The sequence below is a fragment of the Chiloscyllium plagiosum genome, chromosome 15, assembly GCF_004010195.1.
Source record: "Chiloscyllium plagiosum isolate BGI_BamShark_2017 chromosome 15, ASM401019v2, whole genome shotgun sequence".
NCBI classification, from domain to species: Eukaryota; Metazoa; Chordata; class Chondrichthyes; order Orectolobiformes; family Hemiscylliidae; genus Chiloscyllium; species Chiloscyllium plagiosum.
In genome coordinates, this window is record NC_057724.1 from 7641193 (window position 1) to 7658477 (window position 17285).

General features: G+C 41.1%; 1 protein-coding gene across 4 annotated transcripts in view; it reads left to right on the forward strand.

Annotated features, from left to right (window-relative positions):
* wdr44 (WD repeat domain 44) overlaps window positions 1–17285 on the forward strand; it is a 62341-nt gene that overhangs the window by 24248 nt on the left and 20808 nt on the right. For all 4 annotated transcript variants that reach the window (XM_043704365.1, XM_043704367.1, XM_043704368.1 and 1 more), the window contains 5 exons: window positions 230–334; window positions 11984–12120; window positions 12810–12893; window positions 15653–15759; window positions 16058–16209. In XM_043704365.1, coding sequence (XP_043560300.1) covers window positions 230–334; window positions 11984–12120; window positions 12810–12893; window positions 15653–15759; window positions 16058–16209 — 585 coding nt within the window. The remainder of the gene's footprint in view (window positions 1–229; window positions 335–11983; window positions 12121–12809; window positions 12894–15652; window positions 15760–16057; window positions 16210–17285) is intronic.

Here is a 17285-nt window from a genome sequence, read left to right on the forward strand (position 1 = left end):
GGAATTGGCAGAGCTCCAGTTCATACTCGAACAAATGAGAAATTGGATCTTGTGCATTAGAGAGCATTGACACAATCACCTCTCAGACCTTCTAAATTATTTAGTGTTCATTAAGTAAGAGCAAATCATAATAACCCAAACTGATAAAATGGCTGATATTTGTTTTAAGATTCAATTTACCAGGTTACTCATGTTTTGTTTAACTGAGCTTTTAAAATCTAACTTACAGGAAAATGGGAAAGGTGCTGGAGAATCAACATCTGGCATTCCTGAAACTGAGATAATAGGACCGCAAAGACCAAGATCAAACTCTGGAAGAGAACTCACTGATGAGGTGAAGAATAGTAGTCGTCCGTCAGGCAGAAATAAGTCGGAAGTGCTGAGTTTTCCATCTTGTGGATTATTTTCCTGATTGTTCTGAATGTAAAAGTTAATCTTAATTTTAGTCAATTTCAAAACTGTTACAATCCTCATTCAAAGATGAGAATTTCCCAAATTATTTAATAGTTGTTTTATTTCTCAGAATTTCAGAATGTAAAAATGTTGTGATCCCACTTAGGTGTGTAAAATATACAGAACAAATGTATTTAGTGGCTTTCTGTAAACATTGAAACCTGTGGCCATTGGTGCAGCCACAAATTGTGGTATCCAATGTCTTATTTACAATAGCCCTGATCATCCAAACAGGGCAATAATATTGAAATTGCCACCAAGTTGCACAATTCTCTCGACTTGACAATTCTATGCATATCTTCTGAGGCTTCCAACCTGCTGTCAGAGTAATGTGCAATGCAACATCCCTCAGGAAAATCTGTTGGAGTAGAGATGGGTAGAGTCAGAACACAAGTACACGTGTTCCTCAGCATAAGCTGCAGTATGGTTGGTTTAAAGTTTTAATCTGAATGTTTGTCATTGGGTGAGGTAGCTGAGAAGGAGAGGGTGATCAGGTGGATGGCTAAATTATGTGGAGTTCCATAGATGTTAATCTGACAAATGTTTAATAGGTAACTACCCAAGTAAGTTCTGTGGAACTGTCCAAAATTTCGAACTCTAGCACAGAGTCAGAGATATTTGTAGAGAACCAGGGAGCAGGGGAAATGCCCATTCCAAATTTAAACTTTCTGGCAATTCCCATGTATGTCAGTATGATGAGACTTCCACAGGGTACTATTGTGCATTTTCACTTGTATGTTTGGTCTCCAATAATTAAGAGACCAGAAGATTAAGGCCAAGAAGGAAACCGTGTACTGAAGGTGAATGGTTACAAGAATTCAGTTAACAGCACGTTATCTTTGTCTAATATACAGATTTTTTTAAAAAGTTTTTCTTAAGTCTTAACGGTGATTATCTTTGAGGTGTTCAACCGTGAAAAGTGTTACACCAGAGTCTAGTGCTTCTTAACTTGACATCCTAAAATGTGCCGTCCCTCAGTAGTTTTCCTGAGTTTAGAGATACTGAGGCTACTTGTAGCACACCGGTTATGTAGAAATCGAACTTTCATTTTCACCTTTGCTCCTACAAAGGGTATCTCCAATATATTGAACTGTTTTTTGAATGAATTCATTGATTTATTTAAATGGAACTATTCTAGAATGAACCCCAGAAATTTCGCAGTAAGAAAAAAGCCACCCAACCAAGTCCCACAATCCAGGATTTGGTCCATAACCCTACACATGGCAACATATGTGCACATCTAGACACTTCTTAAATGTATTGTTTGTTTCTCCCTGTAGCACCCATTCAGACAATGAGTTCCAGACCTGTCGTGCACTCTGCGTGAAATTGCTTCTGTTCCTCACCTTACTAATCTTGCCACCAATCACTTTAAATCTGTGCTTGTTCATCATTGACCACTCTGCTAAGGCCTCTCCTATCCACTTTTACTAAGCCTCCTCACATTCTCTTTTCAACGAGAACTATCTTTTCTCATCACTTAGCTTTTTTCAGTCATGGAAACATCCTTTAAATTGCCGCTGTAATCTCTCTAGTACAATTGCATCCTTACTATAATGAGGTGATTGGATCTGCACGCACTGCTCAAGTTGTGGCATAACAAATGATTTACACAGTTATAGCATAACCTGACTGCTCTCTGTTTATACCTTGACTAATAAGTTGAAGAATTCCATATGCCTTCATAATAGCCAAAAGTACATTTTGACATACTTCTGATTAATTGTGTATTCCTTTGACTTCCTAAAATTCATGGCCTCGCACATAGATTCAGAGAGGTGGACAGCATGGAACAGACCCTTTGGTCCAACCTGTCCATGCCGACCAAATATCCCAACCCAATCTAGTCCCACCTGCCAGCACCCGGCCCATATCCCTCCAAACCCTTCCCGTTCATATACCCATCCAAATGCCTTTTAAATGTTCCAATTGTACCAGCCTCCACCACTGCATCTGGCAGCTCATTCCATACACGTACCACCCTCTGTGGAAAAAGTTGCCTCTTGGATCTGTTTTATATCTTTCCCCTCTCACACTAAACCTATGCCCTCTAGTTCTGGACTCTCCGACCCCAGGGAAAAGACTTTGTCTATTTATCCTATCCATGCCCCTCATAATTTTGTAAACCTCTAAGATTGCCCCTCAACATCCGACGGTCCAGGGAAAACAGCCCCAACCTGTTTAGCTTCTCCCTATAGGTCAAATCCTCCAACCCTGACAACATCCTTGGAAATCCTTTCTGAACCCTTTCAAGTTTCACAACATCTTTCAGATAGGAAGGAGACTAAAATTGTACGCAGTATTCCAGCAGTGACCAAACCAATGTCCTGTATAGCCACAACATGACCTCCCAACTCCTGTACTCTACACTCTGACCAATAAAAGAAAGCATACCAAACGCCGCCTTCACTATCCTATCTACCTGCGACTCCACTTTCAAGGAGCTATGAACCTGCACTCCAAGGTCTCTTTGTTCAGCAACACTCCCTCGGACCTTACCATTAAGTGTATAAGTCCTGCTAAGATTTGCTTTCCCAAAATGCGGCACCTCGCATTTATCCGAATTAAACTCCATCTGCCACTTCTCAGCCCATTGGCCCATCTGGTCAAGATCTTGTTGTAATCTGAGGTAACCTTCTTCACTATCCATTGCACCTCCAATTTTGGTGTCATCTGCAAACTTGGTAACTGTACCTCTTATGCTCGCATCAAAATCATTTATATAAGTGACAAAAAGTGAGGACCCAGCACCGATCCTTGTGGCACTCCACTGGTCACAGGCCTCCAGCCTGAAAAGCAACCCTCCATTACCACCCTCTGTCTTCTATCTTTGAGCCAGTTCTATATCCAAATGGCTAGTTCTCCCTGTATTCAGTGAAATCTAACCTTGCTAACTAGTCTCCCATGGGGAACCTTGTCGAACGCCTTATTGAAGTCCATGTAGATCACATCTACTACTCTGCCCTCATCAGTCCAATTTGTTACTTCAAAAAACTTAAGTTTTTGAGACATGATTCCGCACGCACAAAGCCATGTTGACTATCCCGACTCAGTCCTTGCCTTTCCAAATTCATGTCCGTTAGGATTCCCTCCAACAACTTACCCACCACCGACATCAGGCTCACTGGCTTGTCCTTACAACCCTCTTAAACAGTGGCACCATGTGTGCCAACCTCAAGTCTTCCGGCACCTCACCGGAAGGTGACTATCGATGATCCAAATATCTTAGCAAGGGGCCCAGCAGTGAGAGTTCTAGGGTACACCTGATCAGGTCCTGGGGATTTATCCACTTTGATGCGTTTCAAGACATCCAACACTTCCTCCTTTGTAATCTGGACATTTTGCAAGATGTCACCATCTATTTCCCTACATTGTATATCTTCCATATCCTTTTCCACAGTAAACCCTGATGCAAAATACTTGTTTAGTATCTCCCCCATTTTCTGAGGCTCCACACAAAGACCGCCTTGTTGATCTTTGAGGGATCCTATTCTCTCCCTAGTTACCCTTTTGTCTTTAATATATTTGTAAAAACCCTTTGGATTCTCCTTAATTCTATTTGTCAAAGCTATCTCGTATCCCCTTTTTGCCCTCTTGATTTCCCTCTTAAGTATACTCCTACTGCCTTTATACTCTTCTAAGGATTCACTCGACCTTACATATGCTTCCTTCTTTTTCTTAACCGAACCCTCAATTTCTTTAGTCATCCAGCATTCCCTATACCTACCAGCCTTCCCTTTCATCCTGACAGGAATATACCATTAGGTTGAAATCAGATGTGGGGACATTTTTACTCGATCATCTCAATTAGATCTCAATGTATGCTGGAGGATAGTGGAAGCAGATTCAATGTTAATTTTCTCATGGAATTGGATATAATTTGAAAGAAAAAATAATGCAGAGATCTGGGGAAACAATGGGAAATTGGGACAAACTGTTACTTTTTTCAGATGAATAGCCCGCGCATTTCAAGGCTCCTTCATGATTCTGCACAGCTCTATGCCACACCAAAAAGTAAATTTGTTTACAAACTAATAGAATGCTTGGAAATAGAATAAATCATTGAGCTGAGGTTGCTGCTGAAGCACAGGAGCCAACTTGCATTTTGCAAACACCCTGAAGCAGCAATGCATTTATGATTTGATCATCTCTTTTGCAACATGGGTGGCGGGAAAAATATCGGCAGGGACAGTGGGCAGAAGCCACATTTTCTTCTTTGTGACAACACCCTTTATATTAACCTGAGAGGGAAGACTGAGCCTTGGGTTAACATCTCAACCAAAGGACAGTCAGAATATGTCTTTTAGCAGCCCGATGTCATTGCCACATTAGGACAGTTGCAGCACTGGTGAGGGTGTGGGATAAAACTTGAGCCAATTAAACAGTGAGACAGTGTGTGACACTAAACCTGCCAACTACTAGTTTAAATCCTCCCGAGCAGCTCTAGCAAATCTCCCTGCCAGTATATTAGTCCTCTTCCAATTTAGGTGCAATCTGTCCTCCTCGTACAGGTCAATTCTACCCCAAAAGAGATTCCAATGGTCCAGAAATGTGATTCGTTGTCCCATACACCAGATCCTCAGCCATGCATTCATCTGCTCTATCCTCCTATTCCTGCCCTCACTAGCTTGTAGCACCGGGAGTATTCCAGATATTACTACTCTTGAGGACCCCCTTTTTAAATTCCTCCCTAAGACTCTAATCACCCTTCAGAATCTCAACCTTTTCCCTTCCAAATGTTGTTGGTTCCAATGTGGACAATGACCTCTTGCTGCCCCCCCGCCGAGAACATTCAGCACCTTCTCTGAGACATCCTCGATCCTGGCACCAGGGAAGCAACACACCATTCTGATTTTTCACTGCTGGCCACAGAAATGTCTATCTGTACCTCAGACTAGAGAATCCCCTAACACAATTGCTCTCTTGGAACCCGACGTATCCCTCATTGCATTAGAGCCAGTCTCAATACCAGAGACTTGGCTATTCGTGCTACGTTCCCCTGAGAATCCATCACTCTCTACATTTTCCAAAACACATACTTGTTTGAATGGATATAGCCACAGAACACACCTGCACTAGGTTGCCTACCTCTCTTATCTTTCCTGGAGTTAACCCATCTGACTGTATCTGAGACTTCCCCCTTCCTGTAACTATTCCTGAAGAAGGGCTTATGCCCGAAACGTCGATTCTCCTGCTCCTCAGATGCTGCCTGGCTTGCTGTGTTTTTCCAGCACCACATTTTTCAGCTCTCGTCTCCAGCATCTGCAGTCCTCACTTTTTCCCTTCCTATAACTGCCATCCATCTCACACTGTTGCTGTTGCAAATTCCTCATTGCTTCTAACTGACTGTCCGACCGATCCATTTGATCTGATGAGATTCACAACTGAGCATTTATTGCAGATATAATCCGCAGTAACCCTTGAACTCTCTTTAAACTCCCATATCTGACAAGAAGCATATATCACTCTACTGAAGGCCATTTTTGCTCTCTCTCAATCTACAGATCCAGAAACTAACGCCGTTTTATTCCTCTACAAAACACCGCCCCAGGTTGGATTAATAGTTACGGATTATATTTTAAGTTTAATCAAGAGACATGTCTCAAAAATCATATAATCAATAAAGAACCCACTCTCTTCCCTACTGCAGCCTTTCTGTAGGCCACCTAAAACAATTAACTTATCTGATTCTGTGCTGTGAACTTCACCCAAACAGTTCCTCCAAGATCAGTTGTGAATTTCACTGTTTGTTAATTTTCCCAGACACTCCGATGTCCAGCGATACATGAATTCAAATAGCAAAAGCAGAAACTGTGCAGGTTCACTCTGGTGTCAGTTTCTTTCTCTCTCTCCTTCACTGATCTCACCATGTGCTTCCTTTGTCTGTGCTTCTCCATTTCGAAACATGTTGTTTTGACTTTTCTCCAAAATTCCAAAACAATGCAACAGCATATAAAACAGTAATTGCTACTCCTGGAATTTGAGGAAATCACCTCCAGCACCTAAAATACCTCAAAAAAGGAGCAGCTGTTACAGCCAGAAATTTTTCCTATTCTCCATCTTGGATTACCCAGAATCATCTTTGAATTCACTTTGGATCCTGTCCCATCTGACCCATGCACGTGCCCTAATTTGAAAATGTTGTTTACAGGGTTACAGTGAATTGAATAATACTTACAGTCATAGAGATGTACAACACGGAAATGGACCCTTTCATCCAACTCGTCCATGCTGACCAGATATCCTAACCTAATCTCGTCTCATTTGCCAGCACTTGGCTCATCTCACTCTAAACCCTTCTTATTCATTGGGATAACTATTAAATGCTGTAGTTGTACCGGCCTCCACCGCTTCCTCTGGCAACTCATTTAAGTCATGCACCATCTTCAGTGTGAAAATATGGTCCCTTTTATATCTTTCCCCCTTACACTAAACCTATGTTCTCTAGTTCTGGACTCCCCCACCCCAGGGAAAAGGCCTTACCTATTTACCCTATCCATGCCCCTCATGAATTTACAAACCTCTATAAGGTCGCCTCTCAGCATCTGACACTCCAGGGAAAACAGCCCCAGCCTAGTCAGCCTCTCCCTGTAGCTCAAATCTTCCAAACCTGGAAGTCTCCTTGTAAATCTTTTCTGAACCCTTTCAATTTTCACAAAATCCTTCTGATAGGAAGGAGACCAGAATTGCATGCAGTATTCCAAAAGTGGCCTAACCAATGTCCTGTACAACAGCAACATGATCTCCCAAGTCTACTCCATGCTCTGACCAATAAAGGAAAGCATACCAAATGCCACCTTCACTATCCAATCTCCCTGCAACTGTACTTTCAAGGAACTATGAACCTGCACTCCAAGGTCTATTTGTTCAACAATGCTCCCCAGGACCTTACCATTAAGCGTATAAGTCCTCCTCTGATTTGCTTTTCCAAAAAAACAGTACCTTGCATTAATCTAAATTATCTATCTGTCATTCCTCAGCTCATTGGCCCATCTGATTAAAATCCCATTGTACTCTGAGTTAATCTTTTTCGCTATCCACTCACCTCCAGTTTTGGTGTCATCTGCAAACTCACTGATTATACCTCCTATGTTCATATCCAAATCATTTATATAAAAAAATGAAAAGCAGTGGACCCAGCACCGATCCTTGTGGCACACAACTGGTCACTGACCTCCAATCTGCAAAGTAACCCTCCACCACCACTCTGTCTTCTACCTTTGAGCCAGCTCTGCATCCAAGTGGCTAGTTCTCACTTTATTTCATGAGATCTAACCTTGCTCACCAGTCTCCCTTGAGGAACCTTGTTGAACGCTTTACAGAAATCCATATAGATCACGTGTACTGCTCTGTCCTCATCAATCCTCTTTGTTACTTCATCAAAAAAACTCAATGCAAAGCCATGCTGACTATCCCTAGTCAGTCCTTGCCTTTCCAAATACATCTAAATCCTCTCGCTCTGGATTCCCTCCAACAGCTTGCCCACCACCAATGTCCGGTTCACTGGTCTCTAGTTCCCTGGCTTTTCCTTACCACCTTTCTTAAATAGTGGCACCACAATAGCCAGTCTTCTGGCACCTCATCTGTGACTATCAATGATCCAACTATCTTAGCAAGGGGCTCAGCAGTCAGAGTTCGAGGGTACACCTGATCAGGTCGTGGGGATTTATCCACTTTTCTGTATTTCAAGACATCCAACACCACTATCTCTGTAATATGGACATTTTTCAAAATGTCACCATCTATTTTCCCACATTCTATATCTTCCATGTCCCTCTCCACAGTCAACACCGATGCAAAATACTCTTTAATATCTCCCCCATCTTCTGCGGCTCCACATGTAGGCCACCTTGCTGATCTTTGAGGGGCCGAAATCTCTCCATAGTTATCCTTTTATCCTTAATGTATTTATAAAATCCCTTTGGATTCTCCTTAACCCTATTTGCCCTCTTTTTGCCCTCCGATTTCCCACTTAAGTATACTCCTAATGTCTTGATACTCTTCTAAGGATTCATTCAATCTATCCTGTCAATTTCTCTCCAGCTTTCCCTATCCCTACCAGCCTTTCCTTTCACCCTAACAGGAATATACTATCCCTGGACTTACATTATCTCATTTCTGAAGGGTTCACATTTTCCAGCCTTCCTTTTACCTGCGAACATTTGCCCCCAATCAGCTTTTGAAAGTTCTTGCCTAATACCGTGAAAATTAGCCTTCCTCCAATTTAGAACTTCAACTTTTCCATCACTATTTTTAAACTAATAGAATTATGGTGGCTGGCCCCAAAGTGCTCTCTTACTGAGACCTCAATCAGCTGCCCTGCCTTATTTCCCAAAGGTAGGTCAGGTTTTGCATCTTCTGTAGTAGGTACATCCACATACTGAATCAGGAAATTTTCTTATACACAATTAACAAATTCCTCTCATCTAAACCCTTAACACTATGGCAGACCCAGTCTCTGTTTGGAAAGTTAAAATCACCTACCATAACCACCCTATTATTTTGTAGACAATGACAATTAATTTAGCATTATTGCAGAATTAATGAAATAGATTTCTCTATTGGTAGACAAATTGTGTCCAGTGTATTGATTCCCTCTTTGCTTTATAAATTATAAAACAGAATAATAGAACACAGGAACAGGCCCTTCGGCAAACCATGTCTCTGGTGACCACTCTAAACTAATCCCGTCTGCCTGCAGTGGTCCATATCCCTCTGTTCCCTACCTATTTAAGTGTCTATATAAATGCCTCTCAAATGTTACTATCGTACTTGCTTCTACCATTCCCCCAGGCAGTGCATTCCAGGTAACAACCACACTCTATAAAAAGAACTTGCCTCACACATCTTTCAACTTTCCCCTTTTCACCTTAAATCTATGGCCCCTAGTATTTAATATTTCCACCCTGGGAAAATGATTCTGACTATCCACCCTGTCCATGCCCCTCAATTTTATACTTCTCTATCACGTCTCCCCTCAATCTCTGACACTTTGATGAAAGCAATCCAAGTTTGCCCAACCTCTCCTTACACTATAACACTCCAATCCAGACAACATCCTGGGAAACCTTTATTGCATTGTCTTGAAAACCTCCATTTCCTTCCTGGAGACCAGAAATGTGCACACTACTCCAAATGTGACCTAACTAAAGTTTTATACAGTTGCAAAATGATGTAGCAACTATTATACTCAGTTCTCTGACCGATGAGGGTAAATATGCTGTACGCCTTCTTTACTACCTTATGTACTTGTGTGGCCACTTTGAGTGTGTTCTGGACTTTCACCCCAAGATCCCTCTGTGGATTAGTGCACCTCAGAGTCTTGTCTTTTGCTGTATACTTTCCTCTTGCATTTGATCTCCCAAAATTCTTCACGTCACACTTTTGTGAATTAAACTCCAGCTGCCGATTCTCCAGCCAGTTTTTCAACTGATCTATTACTTGCTGCATCATTTGGCAACTTTCCTCACTATCCACAACTCAACCAGTTTTCATGTTGGCACAAGCTTACTAATCAGATCATCAGTGTTTTCATCCAAATCATTTACATAAATTACAAACAGCAGAGGTCCCCCTGCACTGATCGTGATCCTTGTGGAACACCACTGGTCACAGATCTGCCGGTCAGAAAAGTACACCTCCACAACTACCCTCTGTCTTGTGTGACAATTCAATTGCGAGTTCAACTTATCAACATGCTGTAGATTCCATGTTGCTTAATCTTCAGGACCAGCCTATCATGAGGAATACTTTAGTAAAGTCCATATAGACAACATCCACTGTCCTACCCTCGCCAATCACCTTCATCACTTTCTTGAAAAGCTCAATCAAATTTGTGAGACAAGACCTCCCCAGCACAGACATGCTGACTCTCCCTAATTCAACTTGTTTCCAACCTTGAGTCAATCCCGTCCTTAAGAGTTTTGAATTATTTACCTACCAATGTTGGCCTATAATTTTCTGGATTATCCCTGTTGTGCCCATTTTAAACAAATGAACAGTATTGGCTAATCTCCAGTCTTCTGAGACATCGCCTGTGACTAAAAAATATGCAAAAATCCCTGTCAAGGCCATGTACTCTCCTGCTTCCCTAAGTGTCATGGGTTGTATCCTACCAGGCCCTGGGGATCGACCTACTTTAATGTTTTTCAAGAAGCCTAACACCACCAACTTAATATCAGCACGTCTTAGAATATCAACATACCCTTCCTTCATCTCTGTCCTTCTCCTTGGTGAATACTGATGCAAGGTACTAATTTTGGATCTCACACCTCCTCTGACTTCACACGCAACTTCCCTCTTTTATCCTTCTCCAAAAAGCTCAATCAAATTTAAGAGACAGAACCATACCTGCACAAAACCATGCTGACTCTCCCTAACAAGTCTGCTGGAATGAACCTAGCCTTTGCCTAACTACCCTCTTGCTCCTCATGTTTGAGCAAGGTGCCTTGGGATTCTCTTTAATCCTACTTGCCAAGGACATTTCATGGCCCCTTGCAGCCCTCCTTGTTTAAGTTCTTTCCTGTTTTCTTTATATTTCTTAAGAGCCTTGTCCAATTTCTGTTTCATAAACCTAATATATGCTTTGTTGTTCTTTTTGATTTAACATTCAACATCTCTTTTCATCCAGAGTTCCTAAATCCTGCTGTTCTTCTGTTTCATTGGAGTTTGCACGATCTCCCAGTGTCTGTGTGGGTTTTCTCTGGGTGCTCTGGTTTCCTCCCACAGTCCAAAGATGTGCAGGTCAGGTGAATTGGCCATGCTAAATTGCCTGTAGTGTCAGGTAAGGGGTAAATGTAGGGGTATGGGTGGGTTGCGCATCGGCGGGTTGGTGTGGACTTGTTGGGCCAAAGGGCCTGTTTCCACACTGTAATGTAATCTAATCTAATCCTCAAAGGAACATGCTGGTCCTGAACTCTGATCAACTGGCCTTTGAACTAAAACTCCCAAGTTTCAGATGTTGATTTACCCTCAAACAGCCACTTTCAATCTAATTTCTTCAATTTCTGTCTAATACTGTTGTAATTAGCCTTCCCCCACTTTAGCACTTTGACCAGAGGACCAGTCTTATTCTTATCCATAGGTATCTTAAAACTTGTGGAGTTATGATCACTGTTCCCAAAATTCTCCCTACTGAAACTTCAATCACTGGTCAGGCTCATTCCCAATATAAGGTCTAGTAGGGCCCCTTCTTGAGTTGGGCTATTTATATATTGTTTCAAGAAATATTCGTGGATACACCTAGGAAGTCTTACCTCATCTAACTCATGGCAAATTGTCTTCAAATTGTTTGTAGAATGTTGGTGCAATGCACTCTTACATTTTCCTGTTCCCCTATTATCATCTTATGTCCATTAAAGAATGAAATTGCCAGGACAAATCGTTTTGTACATTGCAACAGATTTGTTCTTGCTGCACATTGTCTGCTTTTGTGCTTTCATATCAAAAATCTGATTATGTGCACTTAACTGGTAGATTTATCTGGCTTGCTTTAGGAGTGTTACATAATTTGTTTCTTTCTTTACAAAAGGAAATTCTTGCAAGCGTGATGGTGAAGAACCTAGATACTGGAGAAGAGATCCCTTTGAATATGGCTGAGGAAAAGCTTCCTAAAGGCCTGAACCCACTGACATTGCACATCATGCGCCGAACAAAGGAATACGTAAGGTATGTGGGGTGCTGACACCTGCCTCTGCTACTTTACTGAGGGTTGCACCTTTTGTCCATTTAGTCATGAAATTTATTTTATACTAAGTTTCATTCCACATTAAGTGGCGAATTCAGGTGTTAGTCGTCATTGTAGCTAAGATTTTTTCAGCTGTCCAATCATAAACAACTCCATACATACAATAAAGTAACTGGCAGAAATATGAGGCACTACACGTAACATGATACTGGTGACATTTTCTTCTTGTTACAAATCAGGAGTTAAATCTTCCCAGAATTAAAATGACAGGATTGATTCCTTACTGAATTTACTAAGAAGCACATTTTTTTCCCTAGTCACCAAGCAGACTACCTTGGTTTTACTTGGATATTTGAACAGTCTCTTTTGTTATTGTTAACAAAATGAGCAAAAAACAATCATAGTTCTGTCAAAAGATGTTCAATGTCTATTCAGATGTATTTGCCTGGGTTGCTTGTTCATATTCATCAGTAGAGCAACTTCAGTTCGTAACTGATGTTCAACATCAACTGAAATAATCAGGAAAAGTGCTTGGCATACAATGAATCAGCTGGTGCTTTATTTTTAAATGGGGTTGGTGTATTTGAGGAATTTAAACTGAGAACTCCGTATAAACTTTATAAGTTAACAAGATGGCATGATTTAATCAAAATGCTTTTTCCCATTCTAGCAATGATGCTGCACAGTCAGATGATGAAGAAAAGATTCATTCAGCTCAATCTGAGCAAGATGGCCATAAAATCAAACAGAAAACGTAAGGTTTTTTTACTCTATAAACTAGCTTTGTGTTTCAAATAGACTTGTTGAAAAGGAAACATTTGGCAACACTGAGCCATATTATTTCTTACACTTAATTTGTATTCTGCCATTGGAACACGTTTTTATATTACACAGGCTTACATAGGATTTTGAGGACAGAAATAAAGTATTCAGTGCAATTGGTCATTGATGTTTATATTTCAAATGGACTGCTCCATCCCCCCCATCTTTCCTGATCATAATCCACAATCTATTCATTTTTTCTTCAAATGCCCGTTCAGCTTCCCCTTAAATGCTATACTATTAAGTTCAACCAATCTTCGTGCTTGAGTGTTTTCCGTTTCGCACCTCTCTTTGGGTGCAAAAAGATGTTGTCAATTCCCTTAGATATTTCGGTGACTATCTTGTTCCAAGTTATGTTCTTAAGCACAAGAGAGAACCTTCTCTCTGCGTCCACGCAATCAAAATCTTCACAGGTTTAAAGATCTCCATTAGGTCACTCCTCAGCCTTCTCCTTTTAGAGAAAACAGACCCAACGTGTCAAATCTTTTTCTCTTTAATATTTCTACTTTCAACTCTAAATCTTCTCCACACCCTCACTAGTACATCAATATTCTTGTTGTTTTTTCATATGCTGGCAAATTAGGAAGCACAATGAATAAGTATGGCTGGGTTTCTCCAACCTGGGGAATCCTTCTTTCAGGCACCAATCAAAGTTGCCTAAATACCACCCTGTTCTTGAATGATTGATACTACCAGCTGGATTGATGAACCTGGTATACATCATGACCCAGGCATGAGGAATGCTCCCTAGGTGGGAAGACTGAGAGGAGTAATGAATGTTTTACTTCAGGGACAGTTAATCGAGCCCTGTGACAAACAGACACATGCACCCAGGGAGACCAGCCATAATTTAATGGAGTTTTCTCCCAAGCCGATAAGCCAGGTAACATTCCAGTTGAAGGGTAGATAGACTCAGGAATTGGACCTGACATTGCTTTCTGTGCAAAATAGTAATTGCATTCAAGTACTTCAATGGGGAGCTTTACTTACACATGAGAAAGCAAGGAACAGAGAATATCGTGCCATGAAGAGATGAGTATACATTTAGGTGATTCATGTGGAGGCAGATACTGGCTTGAACTGGGTAGGTCAAACACTCTGTTTTTGTTGTGTATAACGTATGTAATACATTCAGAGAGCTCTTTTGGAGCTCCGTGTTATATGATGTGATGTGTGCTTCGTTCAAAACCTGGTTCTGTTTGCACCTGAAACCAAGAGCTATTACACTCCAGTGCAGAGCAACTTTGTGACATTCTTGGAGTGGAAGCAGATTAACATTTCGAGTCCAGTGATCCATCTGCAGAACTTATTGTAGCTAGGAAGAGATTGGAATATATGTTGACGATAGGGTGGTGGGAGGAATAACTGATAGGTGGAGATGGAACGCAGAGATAAAGAACAGCAGTCGGGCAAGGAAATGGATCATGTTCACTCTTCAACTCCCAAAATCTCCCAATATCCCCATGGCGTCTTCCCATGCGATTGCAGGTATAGTACCTGCCCAATTATTTATTCCCTCCTCGCTATCCAAGGCCCCAGACACATCTTCAAGGTGAAATAATGATTTATCTGCACTTAAATGTAGTTCACTATATTCACTGCTCACAATGTGGTCTGATGTACGTTGCGAAGACAAAACGTAGACTGGGTGATTGCTTTACAGAGCACCTCCAGTGAAGCACAGCACAAGCTGGAAGATCAGTAACTCATTTTCTTCTTGAGGACTCAATATCAATAATTTTAGGGCCTGAGCATTCTCTTCCAAGTCTTCTGCAGTCCCTACAGAGCAGGTCTTGTAATCACATGGGCTCTTTGTGCAGCTATTGATTCTCTGAGGCTGACTTTTACCTAACTTTGTCTGCCCAATTGCTGTTCTGTCCCCATGCTGCATGTCCACCTACCATTTACTCCTGCCTCCTTCCAACCTCATTTCTATATATACCAATCTTATCCTTGCCACAATCACTTCTGAAGGTCACTGGACCCAAAACATTCATTCTGTTTTCTTTCTACGGATGCTGCCAGACATGCTGAGTTTCTTCAGCAATTTCTGTTTTTGTTTTGGACTTCTGGCATTTTCAATTCTTTGTTTTTGTAACATTCCCGGTTTACTTATTTTGTTGCATGTTTGCTGTCAGACTAAATGAAATTCATGCAGTTATTTACAAGTCTTGCACTGTTTTAATCCTCCGCAGTCCTTTCCTAAAGGTGGTTCATCTTGATTCGAGGGATTGCAGTTTTCCTGCTAAAATTTCCTCAGCACTCACGTTTCTGAAGCATTTTGTTCACTTGTTTATACAAGTGGCCATGAGAATTCTTCTGGAGAGAAAATGATTTGAAATTGATAAACCAATAAATGCAAGGAAAAGTCATTTCTTTACTTATTTCCTGTTTGTCTTATGCTAAAGAGCCAACCCCTACCTTGAGAAGCCATCAGACTTCAGATGGTTTATCCTGTGACATTCTCTGAAAACATGTTACGTCCTTAAATTGCATATTCCCCCAAAGAAGCGTCTATCTCAAACGCTTTGTAACCATGGATTATCTTGACCTTCAGTTATGTTTATTCAAGAACAATATTAAAACCGCTTTTGTTGCTTTAACTGCTGGTTACTTTCTGGACCCCATAATCCTGTGGCAAGATACGGAAAGCATATTTTCATCCTGATAAATGTCATTTTATTTTCCTAGAAATCAATTTAAGAAATTTTTGGGTAAATCAGTGAAGAGAGCCAAGCATCTTGCTGAAGAGTATGGTGAAAAAGCTGTAAATAAAGTTAAGAGTGTCCGAGATGAAGGTAAGTTTCTCAAATTAATAGCTTAATTTAGAAAAAAAAACTTCTCAATAATTTAATACAATGCTTATGAGCATACGTTGCTTCAGCAATCAGTTTGAATCATTCACCATATAAAGGATAGAAAGTTTAGGTATGAAAGAAGCCTGTAATGAGACATGGAACAGGCAATGAGTCCAACATGCTATTTAAATATGTCCAATGCTCAATTAGCCTCCAAGAAATAGGAATGCTCTACTTTTGCAGTTTTGAACTATGTAATATCATTTCTGCTGTAAAATTTTGTTGTTGCTGTCCTTAGTTTTCCATATGGATCAAGATGATGCTTCTTCTAGTGATGATGAAGGGATGCCTTACACAAGACCTGTCAAGTTTAAAGCAGCCCATGGCTTCAAGGGACCTTATGACTTTGATCAGATTAAAGTAGTTCAGGATCTAAGCGGAGAGCATATGGTGAGTTCTTTAATTTTTGGAAGCATCCTAATGCCGAGGACATTAGTACTTGGTCAGCTTCTATTCCTGAGTGACCCTAGCTCTTGTGTTTTAATGCTTTCTATTTCGCTTTAGGTGTCATTCTGCAACCAACTAGGTTGATAGTCAGGAACCTCTCAGGCTTGTGTAAGTTCTGTTTAGCTTCCAAGACCTGGAATTAAATGAGCACAGGACACAAGATTTACTTTTGTTTTCTATATACACACCGCTTAAAATCTAGGCCAAAGTAGGAGTGCAATGTGAGAAAGGTTTGCCATTTTACTGTAACTTAGTAAATTAAAAAAGGCTCGTGCCAGGTTGCCTGCATAATTTAGCTGTCTGCATGTCGGATAGCAATACAAATTTCTCAATGATGGCCAATTATTGTGCAAGATGTGCTCAGTCACCTTCACAAAACTTAACCTTAAAATTTAGTCTGAAATGCTAGATACAGGCTCAAAGTTTGAGAGAAGATTTGTAGCTCAGGTGCTCGTTGTTGTGGTTCTGTTCGCTGAGCTGGGAATTTGTGTTGCAGACGTTATGTCCCTTGTCTAGGTGACATCCTCAGTGCTTGGGAGCCTCCTGTGAAGCGCTTCTGTGATCTTTCCTCCGCCATTTGTAGTGGTTTGAATCTGCCGCTTCCGGTTGTCAGTTCCACTGTCCGCTGCAGTGGTCGGTATGTTGGGTCCAGGTCGATGTGCTTATTGATTGAATCTGTGGATGAGTGCCATGCCTCTAGGAATTCCCTGGCTGTTCTCTGTTTGGCTTGTCCTATAATAGTAGTGTTGTCCCAGTCGAACTCATGTTGCTTGTAATCTGCGTGTGTGGCTACTAAGGATAGCTGGTCATGTCGTTTCATGGCTAGTTGGTGTTCATGGATGCGGATCGTTAGCTGTCTTCCTGTTTGTCCTATATAGTGTTTTGTGCAGTCCTTGCATGGGAATTTGTACACTACATTGGTTTTGCTCATGCTGGGTTTTGGGTCCTTCGTTCTGGTGAGTTGTTGTCTAAAGATCCGCATCCATGAACACCAACTAGCCACAAAACGACATGACCAG